Source organism: Ceratotherium simum, chromosome 22 (assembly GCF_057802395.1).
Source record: "Ceratotherium simum simum isolate JZ-2026a chromosome 22, ASM5780239v1, whole genome shotgun sequence".
Lineage (NCBI taxonomy): Eukaryota > Metazoa > Chordata > Mammalia > Perissodactyla > Rhinocerotidae > Ceratotherium > Ceratotherium simum.
The window spans coordinates 12,979,815-12,992,505 of NC_141921.1; the positions used below are offsets into that span (position 1 = coordinate 12,979,815).

General features: G+C 38.9%; 1 protein-coding gene across 5 annotated transcripts in view; it reads right to left on the reverse strand.

Annotated features, from left to right (window-relative positions):
- Positions 1–12,691, reverse strand: part of MAST2 (microtubule associated serine/threonine kinase 2) — a 229,096-nt gene that overhangs the window by 41,316 nt on the left and 175,089 nt on the right. For all 5 annotated transcript variants that reach the window (XM_087446021.1, XM_087446018.1, XM_087446020.1 and 2 more), the window contains one exon: positions 12,543–12,634. In XM_087446021.1, coding sequence (XP_087302147.1) covers positions 12,543–12,634 — 92 coding nt within the window. The remainder of the gene's footprint in view (positions 1–12,542; positions 12,635–12,691) is intronic.

Below are 12,691 nucleotides of genomic sequence, written 5' to 3' on the forward strand. Positions count from 1 at the left end.
AAATGGAATCATACAATAAGTGGCCTTTTGTTGTCTAGTTTGTCTGCTTTGAAACTTTACATAAGTGGGGCCGGCCCCCGGGGCTTAGCAGTTAAGTTTGTGCGCTCCACTGCTGGCAGCCTGGTTTCGGATCCTGGGCGCGCACCGACGCACCGCTTCTCCGGCCATGCTGAGGCCACGTACCACATACAGCAACTAGAAGGATGTGCAACTATGACATACAGCTATCTACTGGGGCCTTGGGGGAAAAAAAAGGAGGAGGACTGGCAATAGATGTTAGCTCAGACCTGGTCTTCCTCAGCAAAAAGAGGAGGATTAGCATGGATGTTACAAAAAACAAAAAAAATAAAATAAAAAAATAAACTTTACATAAGAAAACGCCAAACTGTTTTTGCAAAATGGTTGTACCAATCCATACTTCTACTAGTAGTTCCCACTAGAACTGGTAGAACCAGTAGTTCCACCAGTTAAGAGTTCCCACTGTTTCACATACTTATGTATACACGGTTTTGTCACCTTAATTTAAGCCATTTTTGGTGACAATACAATGGTATCATTGTGATTTTATTTTGCATTTCCATAAATACCAATGAGATTAAAGTATTTTTTTCATGTATTTATTGGCCATTTGGATTGCTTTTGTGAACTGCCTGTTCAAGTCTCTCGGCCATTTTTCAATGACACTATCTTTTTATTTTATGGATTTGCTGGAGTTCTTTAAACGTTCTGAATCCAAGCTCTTTGTCAGTTTTAAATGTCATAATTATCTTCTCCCACTTTGTGGCTTGCCTTTTCATGGTATCTTTTGATGACTAGAAATTTTTAATTTTAATGTAGTCAAATTTATTAATCTTTTCATGTCCTTTTAAAAAATGAAGGTATTCTCCTGTGTACCTTCTAAAAGTTTAGTATTTTGTCTTTAACATTTAAATCTATGTATATCAAATCATGACATTGTACACTTTAAATATTTTACAATTTTATTTGTCAATTATACCTTAATGAAGCTGAAAAAAAAATCTACAGTTCATCTGGAATTGATTTTTGTGAAATAAGAGCTAAGTCTTTCAATTTCTCCATATGGAATCCAATTGTCCCAATGTCACTTTTGTCATAAATCAAGTGGCCATATATGTATGGATTTATTTCTGGAATCTTCTTTTTCCTTTCCCTACATCTATTCTTCCCTTCAATATTCCTTATTTAAGTTAAGGGTATCATCACTCAATCACCCAAGCAGGAAATGTGGAGACAATCAGTTCTAATCCCTGCTGATATAACCTCATAATTTTTTCTCATATTAATATATTTTCTCCATTTATAACATTCCCTTACATTGTGACAATAGCAATGGCCTCTTAACTGGTCTTCCAACTGCCAGTGTATCCCTACTTTTGTACTCCCAAGCACCTTGGACATATATTTAGTGTAGCCCTTAACGTATTAGGTGAACCTTGACTGTCCCATGTGGACACAGCTTCCCCTGCAGCTCTCTCAAGTAACGAATGTTTGCTTTCACACACCTCTTTGTACCACTGGGCCTAGAGGTAGGGGAGGTATCCTGCTCCTCCTGTTCTCTTCCAGGCACACTCCAGCCCTATTCCTCTCTTGAAATCAAGACTAATATATTGAATTACCCACACTGGTATATAGAAGGCATCTCAAACTTAACATATTTAAGGGTCCCAAGGATCGGAGGTCCTGGAATCAAAGGATTGTTTTTTAGGGAATGAGGATTCTAGATGGCACAAGGTAGAAAGACTGGAGGTAGTGCTAGAGAGCAGGAAGAATGAAACTAAAATTATGCAGATGAGGTCTAAAGCATAGGTATAGGGCATAAGAGACTGAGGTAGTATGCAGGAGAAGCTCACTGGGAGACAGGAGTTCAAAGAACTGCAAGTCCTAAGAACTGAAAAGATCAACTACGAGTGTATTGAAACCATCAAGAATAACAGAGGAGTTAGAACTGAAGAGCAACAGTGAGTCAAGAGCTAAGATATTTACAGCTGCAATGATGGGTAGTAAGTGATATAATTTAACGGTATAAGATTCAAAGTTTTGGGGCATTAGGAAGAAGAGAGGGAGAATAACGAAAAGACAAAGAGGACACCTACTCTTCCTTTCAGGTCCAATGGTATAAGGTTATGGGAGGGGCAAGAGCTAACACTTAAGAGGGCTGTAGGACAGCCAGTGTTCTAACCCTTCCCTCTCCCCCAGGATTCCATCAGAAGAAGATTAAGCATATAGGAGATTTTGCTGATAATGCACTGTGTATTCCAGAAGGTATATTGTAAGGGTTTCAAGAGTCAGAGACAGATGAGAAAAAAGGGACAGAACAGGGAATGTTCAGAGATTTATAGGAATTAAGGCTGTAGGAGATAGGAGGGGTTGGTACCGGGGGGGTTTCTGTGTTGACTGACATAAACAGGTATAAGGGATAACGAAATCAGCCCTAGTGGACTCAAGGCAGACAGAGGTGAGGAGGCTACAAGCGTCAGGGAGTAAAGAGGAGTGGATTACTAGGTCTTGCTCTTAACCCTGGACGACAGGGGCTGAAGGCTTAAGGAAGACATACTCCTCACCTCAGTATACTAGTTTAAAATCAGATGATATATAACAAACATCATATAAATATACATGCTCACTGACCTGTTAATCTTACTCTGAAAATTAATACAGTGTATTCCATGTGTCAGCAATTCCATGCCTACATATAAATCCTAGACAGTCTTTGTACATGTATACAAAAAGAACATGAGGAAAGATATTTGTTGCAGCATTGACACAACAGTGAAAAACTGAAAATAATCTAAATTTCTGTACTGGTTACCAATTTAATACCTCAGCTCCAAATTCATCCTTCAATACCTGCTCTGCAGTAAAGGAGAGAATTCCTTTCAGCATTTTTCCTTTATAGTGAGCATGATGTTAAACTGTATCAGTAGAGGGTGCTGGTGGGACACTGTAGAAGGAAGAGGCTCCTGGTGCAGTTTCAGCAACCACATCATCGGTCAGCGGTATGGGAGTGAGACGTGCAGGGAAGCTCTGACCCAGTCACACGCTGGCAACCTTGCATCCCTAGCCTGACCTGTGATCACCTTTCCACAGCCCTCCCTCAAGGACGCTGTGCTCCAGGCATGCCCACACTAGCGCCCTGACTCCCTCAGGCCTGCTCCACTACCCGCACCCTAGGGTTTGTCTTCCATGTCATTTCTGATAGCTATAATACGCTCCATGCCTCCTGCTCACAGCAGCACCTCCATTCTCTGTGCAGGCCTGCACACTGGCTGTGGCTTGCCAGTGCTCCAGAGGGCTGCTTCCTGATTGCTCAGTGATTGTGCACCAGCTCTGGCCTGGGCAAACCAGCACACATCTCTGCCATCCAGTGGGCTGCAACCACACCTTCTCCAACAAGGTCTGAATCCAGTCTAGAGAGCTTTCCTACCAGGTTTGTTCTTCCCTGGGTACTTTTCCTCAGCTCTATAGCACCCGCATAGACTTCTCTTATATCTTAAAGTTATTATTTTTTTTTTTTTTTAAGATTTTATTTATTTATTTTTCCCCCAAAGCCCCAGTAGATAGTTGTCTGTCATAGCTGCACATCCTTCTAGTTGCTGTATATGGGACGCGGCCTCAGCATGGCCAGAGGAGCAGTGCGTCGGTGCGCACCCGGGATCTGAACCCCGGGCCGCCGGCAGCAGAGCGCGCGCACTTAACCACTAAGCCACGGGGCCGGCCCTTAAAGTTATTTTTTTATTGTTATAGTTAATAATTCTATTACACTTCACTTGTTTAAGTCACTGTGTGATTTCTGTCTCCTGATTAAGCCCAGACTGATACAATGTTCATCAATAAGAAAATAAATACGTAAACCATGGTAGAGTTATACAATGGAATACTCTATAGGCAATAAAATAAGTGAACTAACTTCCGGTTTCTGGTCTGGCAGGTCAGGAATTTAGAGGTTGCCACTCCATCCTAATGATAAGGAACAAGCTGAACAAGCTGAAAAACAAACAACTCTCCTCAGATCCATCAGAGAAGTCAGTCACAGGGCAAACCTCTGCCCCCTAAACGAGAGACACAGACAGGTGGATACAGAGAATCACAACTTACCAAAGCAGAAACTCATGAGTAGAAACCTCCGTGTGAACCAGCACCACGGCAGGAAAACCTGAACTGTAACTGATGAATTGCTAGAGGCTCAGTGTGCACATCTGAGAGTTAAAAACTCCCGGGGGATGCAGTTATAGAAGGGGCCTCACACTACTGTGAATTTTACATACAGGAGTTCTACCACAACCTCATAGTGAGTATGTGAAAAAAAATCTCCTCAAGTTTCCAGCCGGGGGAGGGTTAAAGGAACCATTTTGAAATATGCCAGAGCATTCTGTTCTTAACTAGGCCTAGCCTCAGGAGAAACTATTTTATTAGAGCTTAACCTGGTGGGGTTTGATCAGAGCCTAACCTACCTAGAAGAGGGGAAATAACTCCAGCCTCTCCAGCCATACTGTACCACCTAAGGCGGGGGGAGGACTTAGAAGCACTGGTGAAGTTCACAGTCCAAGGGCATAGGCTCACCAAAAGACTGTGACCTCATCATAGGATTACAGACACTCCCCTTCCCCCTACACCTTTCAACTACAGTATTAAAGGCCTATTTACAGCAGTTCCTTTTATGTTGTATGTACATCATATTTGCCTTTCAACCAAAAATTACAAGGCATACTAAAAGAGAAAAACACAGTCTAAAGAGAATGAACAAGCATCAGAACTAGAGTCAGATATGACAGGAATATTGGAATTATCAGAGCAAGATTTTTTTTTAACTAAGATTAATATGCTAAGGGCTTTAATGGAAAAAGTAAGCAACATGCAAGAAGAGATGGATAATGTAAGTAGAGATGGAAATTCTAAGAAAGAATCAAAAGGAAATGCTGGAGGTCAAAAACACTATAACAGTATGAAGAATGCCTTGCAAGGGCTCATTAGCAGAATTGACACAGCTGAGGAAAGAATCTCTGACCTTGAAGATATGACGCTAGAAACTTCCAAAACCAAAAAGCAAAGAGGAAAAAAAACACTGAAATAAATAGAACAGAATATCCAAGAATGTGGGACAACTACAAAAGATGTAACGTGTGTAATGGGAATACCAGAAAGAGAAGAAACAGAGAAAGAAAGAGAAGAAATATTTGAAACAATAATGACTGAGAATTTCCCCACATTAATGTCAGACACTGAACCACAGATCCAGGAAGCTCAGAGAACACAAAGCAGGATTAAATGTCAAAAAACTACACCTAGGCATATCATATTCAAACTTCAGAAAAGCAAAGATAAAGAAAAAAATCCTGAAAGAAGCCAGAGGAAAAAAAATTACCCAGAGAGGAGCAAAAATAAGAATTACACCTGACTTCTCAGAAATGATGCAAGCAAGAGGAGAGCGGAGTAAAATATTTAAAAGTGTTGACAGGGGAAAGAAACCCCACGAACTTAAAATTCTGTACCCTGCAAAATTATCCTTCCAAAGGGAAAGAGAAATAAAGATTTCTCAGACAAACAAATTGAGGGAATTTGTTGCCAGTAGACCTGCCTTTCAAGGAATGTTAAAAGTTCTGAGAAAAGGAAAATGATATAACTCAGAAACTAGAATCTACATAAAGAAATAAAGAGCATTGGAGAAGGAATAAGTGAAAGTAAAATTAAAACTGATTTTTCATATTCTTAATTGATCTAACATGACAGTTTGTTCAAAATAATAATAGCAACAATGTATTTGATTATGGATGCTTACGTGTGTGCACGCGCGCACACACACGTATATATAAATGCTTATGTATAAGTGAAATGAATGCCTGCGATGATACAAACGACAGGAGGGAGGAATTAGGATTCTTTTGTTATTCTAAGGTATTCACACTACCTGTGAAGCAGTATAGTGTTATTGAAAGTGGACTTGGATTAGTGGTAAATGTATATTTCAAACTCTGGAACAAACACTAAAAAAAAAATAAAAAGCACAACTGATATGCTGAAAAAGGAGAAAAAATGGAATCATATAAAACGCTCAGTTAAATCTACAAAAGGGAGAAAAAGAGTAGAAGACAAAAAAAGGAACAAAGAACACAGGCAACAAACAGAAAACAGTAACAAATATGGTAGATAGTAATCCAACTATATCAATAATCACCTTAAATGTCAAAGGTCTACATACTTCAATTAAAAGATAGAGATTGTCACAGTGGATAAAAAAACAAGACCCAATTATATGTTGTTTACATGAAAGTCATTTTAAATATAAAGACAAATCTAGATTAAAAGTAAACAGATAGAGGCCGGCCCCGTGGCATAGTGGTTAAGTTCCTGCGCTCTCTTTTGGCAGCCCGGGGTTCGCAGGTTCGGATCTCGGGCGTGGACCTATGCACCGTTCATCAAGCCATGCTGTGGCAGTGTCCCACATAAAGTAGAGGAAGATGGGCACGGGTGTTAGCCCAGGGCGAATTTTCCTCAGCAAAAAAGGAGGAGGATTGGCAACAGATTTTAGCTCAGGGCTAATCTTCCTCACCAAAAAAAAAAGTAAACGGATAGAGAAAGATACATCATGCTAACACTAATCAAAAGAACATGGGAATAGCTGTATTAATTTCAGACAGAGAAGACTTCAGAGAAACAAAAGTTATCAGGATAAAGAGGGGCATCACATAACGATAAAGGGGTCAATACTCCCAGAAGACATAATGATCCTTAATGTGTATGCACCTAACAACAGAGCTTCAAAATACGTGAGACAAAAACTGTTAGAACTGCAAGGAGAAATAGATGAGTCCACTATTATAGCTAGAGACTTCAACACTCTTCTATCAGAAATTGATAGATCCAGCAGGCAGAAAATCAGTAAGGACATAGCTGAACTCTACAGCATCATCAATCCACTCTGGATATAACTGACACCTATAGACTACTTCACCCAATGACAGCAGAATATACATTCTTCTCAAGCTCACACGCAACATTCATCAAGACAGACCACATTCTGGGCCATAAAACACTTTAATAAATTCAAAAGAACATAAATCATACAATGTCTGCTTTCAGATCACAATGGAATTTAATAATAATAACAGAGAGATAACTGGAAAATCCCAAAATACTGGAGACTAAAACAACACACTTCCAAATAACACATGAGTCAAAGAAGAAATCTCAAGAGAAATTTAAAAATATTTTGAACTAAATAAAAATGAAAATACAACTTATCAAAATTTGTGGGATGCAGCAAAGCATGGCTTAGAGAGAAATTTATAGCTTACACTAGAGAAGAAGATCTAAAATTAATCATCTAAGTCTCCACCTTAAGAAACTAGAAAAAGAGCAAACTAAATTCAAAGCAAGCAGATTGAAAAGAAATAATAAATACTAGAACAGAAATCAATGAAATTGAAAACAGGAAATCAATATAGAAAATGACCAAAACCAAAAGCTGGTTCTTTGAAAAGACCAACAGAATGGATAAGCCTCTAGTCAGGCTAACTAAGAAAAAAAGAGAGAAGACACAAATCACTAATATCAGAAATGAAAGAGAGGACAGCGTTACAGATTCTATGGACATTAAAAGCATAATAAAGGAATATTATGAGCAACTCTGTGCCCATAAATTTGATAACCTAGATTAAATAGACTAATTTCTTAAAAGACAAAATCTGCCAAAGTTCACACAAGAAGAAACAGACAATCTGAACAGGCTAAATCTATTTAAAGAAATTTAATCAATAATTAATAACCTTCCAAAACAGAAAACACCAGGCCCAGATAGGTTCACTGGTGAATTCTACCAAACTTTCAGGAAGAAATTACACCAACTCTCCACAATCTCTACCAGAAGATACAAGCAGAGAGAATACTTCCTAACTTATTCTATGAGGCCACCATTATCCTAATACCAAAACTAAGCAAAGACATCACAAGAAAAGAAAACTACAGACCATATCTCTCACAAACATAGATGGAAAATCCTCAACAAAATATTAGCAAATCAAATTCAACAATGCATAAAAGGAATTATATACCATAACCAAGTGGGATTTATCCCAGCTATGCAAGGCCAGTTCAACATTTGAAAACCAATTAATATAATCCATCACATCAACAGGCTAAAGAAGCAAAATCAACTGATATCAACAGATGCAGAAAAAGCATTTGACAAAATCCAAAACTCATTCATGATAAAAAAAAAACCTCTCAGCAAATGAGCAATAGAAGGAAAGTTCCTCAATGTGATAAAGAACATCTACAAAAAACCTACAGCTAACATCATACTTAATGGTGAGAAACTCAAAGCTTTCCCACCAAGATTAGGAAAATAGCACGGATGTACCTTCTTACCACTGTTTTTCAACATCATACTGGAAGTCCTCGCCAATGCAATAGGATAAGAAAAGGAAATAAAAGGAATACAGATTGGAAAGAGAGAAATAAAACTCTTTGTTCACAGATGATGATGGCCTATGCAAAAAATCTGAAAAAATCCACAAAAACCCTCCTGGAACTAATAAGCAATTATAGCAAAGTTGCAAGATACAAGGTTAATGTACAAAAGTCAACAGTTTACTATATACCATCAATGAACAAGTGGAATTTGAAATTAAAAATATATTTCCATTCATATTAGCACCCCCAAAAATGAAACACTTAGGTATAAATCTAACAAAATATGTACAAGATCTCTATGAGGAAAACTACAAAACTCTGATGAAAGATATCAAAGAAGAACTAGAGAAATGGAGAGATATTCCATATTCATGGATAGGAAGACTCAATATTGTCAAGACATCAGTTCTTCCCAACTTGATTTACAGATTCAATGCAATCACAATCAAAGTCTCAGCAAATTATTTTATGGATATTGACAAACTGATTCTAAAGTGTATACGGAGAGGCAAAAGACCCAGAATAGCAAACTCAATATTTAAGGAGAAGAATAAAGTTGGAAAAATGATACTACTCAACTTCAAGACTTACTATAGAGCCACAGTAATCAAGACTGTGTGGTAATGGAGAAAGAACAGATTAGTGGAAGAGAATAGAGAGCCAGAAATAGACCCACATAAATATAGTCAACTGATTTTTGACAAAGGAGCAAAAGCAACACAATGGAAAAAAGACAGTCTTTTCAACAAACAGTGCTGGAATAACTAAACATCCGCATGTAAAAAAATGAATCTAAACAGAGACCTTCATAAAAATTAACTCAAAATTAATCACAGACTTAAACATAAAACACAAAACCATAAAAATCCTACAAGATAACATAGGAGAAAACCTTGATGATGTTGGGTATGGCAATGAAGTTTCAGATGCAACACCAAAGGTATGATTCATGAACGAAATAATTGACAAGCTGGTCTTCACTAAGATTAAAAACTTCTGCTCTACAAAAGAGAATGAGAAAACAAGCCACAGACTAGGAGAAAATATTTGCAAAATATATCTGAAAAAGGACTGTTATCCAAAATATACAAATAACACTTAAAACCCAACAATAAGAAACAAACAATCTGATTAAAAAATGGACAAAAGATCTGAACAGACACCTCATCAAAGAAGACATACAGATGACAAGTAAGCATATGAAAAGATGTTCAACATCATATGTCATTAGAGATATGCAAATTGAAACAACAGTGAGATACCACTATAAATCTATTAGAATGGCCAAATTCCAAAACACTGACAACACCAAATGCTGACAAGGTTGTGGAGCAACAGGAACTGTCATTCATTGTTGGTGGGAATGCAAAATGGTACAGCCACTTTGGAAGACAGTTTGGCAGTTTCTTACAAAACAAAACATACCCTTAACCCTATGATCTAGCAATCACGCTCCTTGATATTTACTCAAATGAAGTGAAACTTATGTCCACACACAAATCTGCAGATGGATGTTTATAATGGCTTTTCTCATAAGGGCCAAAACTCAGAAGCCACCCAGATGTCCTTCATAAACTGTGGTACATCTAGACAATGGAATTTTATTCAGCACTAAAAAGAAATGAGCTATTAAGCCTTGATAAGACATGGAGGAATCTTAAATGCATATTACTAAGTGAAATAAGCCAGTATGAAAAGGCTATGTACTGTATGATTCCAACTGTATGACATTCTGGAAAAGGCAAAACTATGGAGTCAGTGAAAAGATTAGTGCATTCCCCAGGTGAGGGAGGGATGAATAGTCAGAGCACAGAGGATTTTTAGGGCAGCGAAACTATTCTGTAGTATTCTGATGTCATACATATGTCAAAACCCATAGAACGTACAACAGCAAGAGTGAACCCTAATGTAAACTAAGGACTTTGGGTGATAATGATATGTCAATATAGGTTCACTGACTGTAACAAATGTACCACTCCAGTGAAAGAGATTGGTGGCGGGGGAAGTTGTGCATGTGTGGGGACGGGGTATATGGGAACTCTCTATGCTTTCTGCTTAATTTTGCTGTGAACGTAAAACTGCTCTAAAACAAAAAGTTTATTAATTGAAAAAAATAATGAACTAGGAATGTTCCATTTCCAGAAGGGCAGAGTAAGTGCCTACTGAATTGACCTTACTGTAGTTGTAATTTACTTATATATAATAAATATTTAATACCAAACTGAACTGTATGGAATAAATGGACCTACTTTCAAATCAACAAGCCCCATATTATTCAACAGATTCCAGACTTGAAAGTAAAGTTAAAGAGTCTTAGAACTTCATATGGACCCAAATATCAGGATGTATAAGATTTGAGGACACAATCTGCTGTGAAGTTTGATCTGTATGGAACAATCAGTACTACCTTCCTCAACATCTGGGTAAGTAACGAATCTACAGCCATGAATTGGGCTTTTAAGTCAATTCTTCCTCCCTGGATCTGAGGCCTGCCTGGACATTCTGCAGTGATTTGGGGAGAGATGATAAGGATGATAACTAAAATTTATGGAGTACTAAGCATGTTACACACATTAACTCTAAGCTAGTGCCCACAGACCCAGGCAGGCTGAAAAGGCCAGATGATGTTCTCAATCAAAGCCACTTGAGTAGGAAGATTTAGTCTTCCACTCTAACCGTCAGGAATCTAAACAGAGACATAATCATCTCAGAGAGGAGCAGCCAGTAGTAAGTATTGCCCAGTATTCACATTATAGCTGTGTACGAGGTCTAGACACGCTAAATTTATTTCTGTATGATGAAAAGCCTAGGTCAAATACATGCTGAGGTTTTACAAAGTTCCAGAGTAGAATGTGCTATCTGATCTAACGCATAACCCAGTCAATCTTGGGGGGGAAAGTATCTAAGCACAATGAGAACTTTGCTTTAAAGGCCAAGTATGTCTCCAATTCCCTGGGTCCCCCTGTGCTCTTGGCGGTGTCTTCTAATGTGCGAGTTAAGTGTCTGAGAGTTTGACTGATTCTTGGAAAAGGGCCATGAGCACAGTGAATGGCTGGATCTGAGCCCAGTAAAGTGAGACCCTTCTCTCAAAGACAAAGATCAATTTCAGAATCACCACACTCTCAGGATGCTCAAACAACTACTCCACATGCACCCTCACTTTCTCCCTCCAAAACACAGTAAACTTTGTGCAAGGAGACATCCCAAGTAGATCAGATCTGTCTTACCTGGCTTGATGCCAAACTCTTTCACTGCTTGGGTACTCTCTTATTGCCCACAGACAGACAAGGCCTCTGGCTTACCAAACCCAGGCAGCAAGCTCTGAACAGCTGCCTAGTTTCAAGCCTGCTCCATTTCCATTACCCCTATGTTTGGAACTTCCACTGCAAACAGTGTAGCAATGGACAGTGTAGCAGTGCAGCAACTCCTTGAACAAAGCTGAGTCCCCTCGGAGGCAAGAATACACGTCTAGACCAAAATACTTGGCTAACTCAAATGAGGTCTTCAGCCTCATAATTTTTATGTATTCCTCAGTTAGAGACAGGTAAATTAGTCCTTATATTGTCTGGAGGAGCCCATATTCCAGATGGAGCAGAGTCTGCATGCATGAGATCATTTGCTTCAATTCTAATACGTGAAATCAATGTTAACTTAAAACAAATATTCCTTTCACTTTTGTTGTCTCCCGTTCTAATAAAGGGAAAGTTATCAGGAGTCCCATGAGGCAGAAAACCATCTCTGTGAGCCCTGATCCTTGGGCATGGTAGGACAAAACGTTAATGGAGCCCTCATCGCATGGTCCCAGTGACTGGAGCCATAACACACTCTCAACACACTAGAACAGAGGCTATGGACCCAGGATACATACCTGCCCCCAAGATATGTACAAGACCAAAAGGAATGTTGACAGATCAAGGCAAGAAACAACTAAGAGTCAAAAACAGACTGAACACATTCTCCCACAGAAAGCATGCCCATGAGCTCTGCATGCTTCAGTCAGCTGAGTGGAGTGACAATGTAATATGCTGAACTGAACAGAGTGAGAAGTAGGAAAGAAATTGGGCATCTGGGCCACTCTTTCATTTCACCTTTCTTAACCTTCAAGCACTTACCTGTGTGGCCAAGGAGAGGTGAGTGCGGCCGTGGTAGTGTAGGTGACGTGCTAGAGGTCACAATCAAACTCTTGCGGTTACTTGTCCGACAACTGCAATGAAAACACAAATGTCAGTTATAACAGGGGCACACCATGGGCCCAGAAACC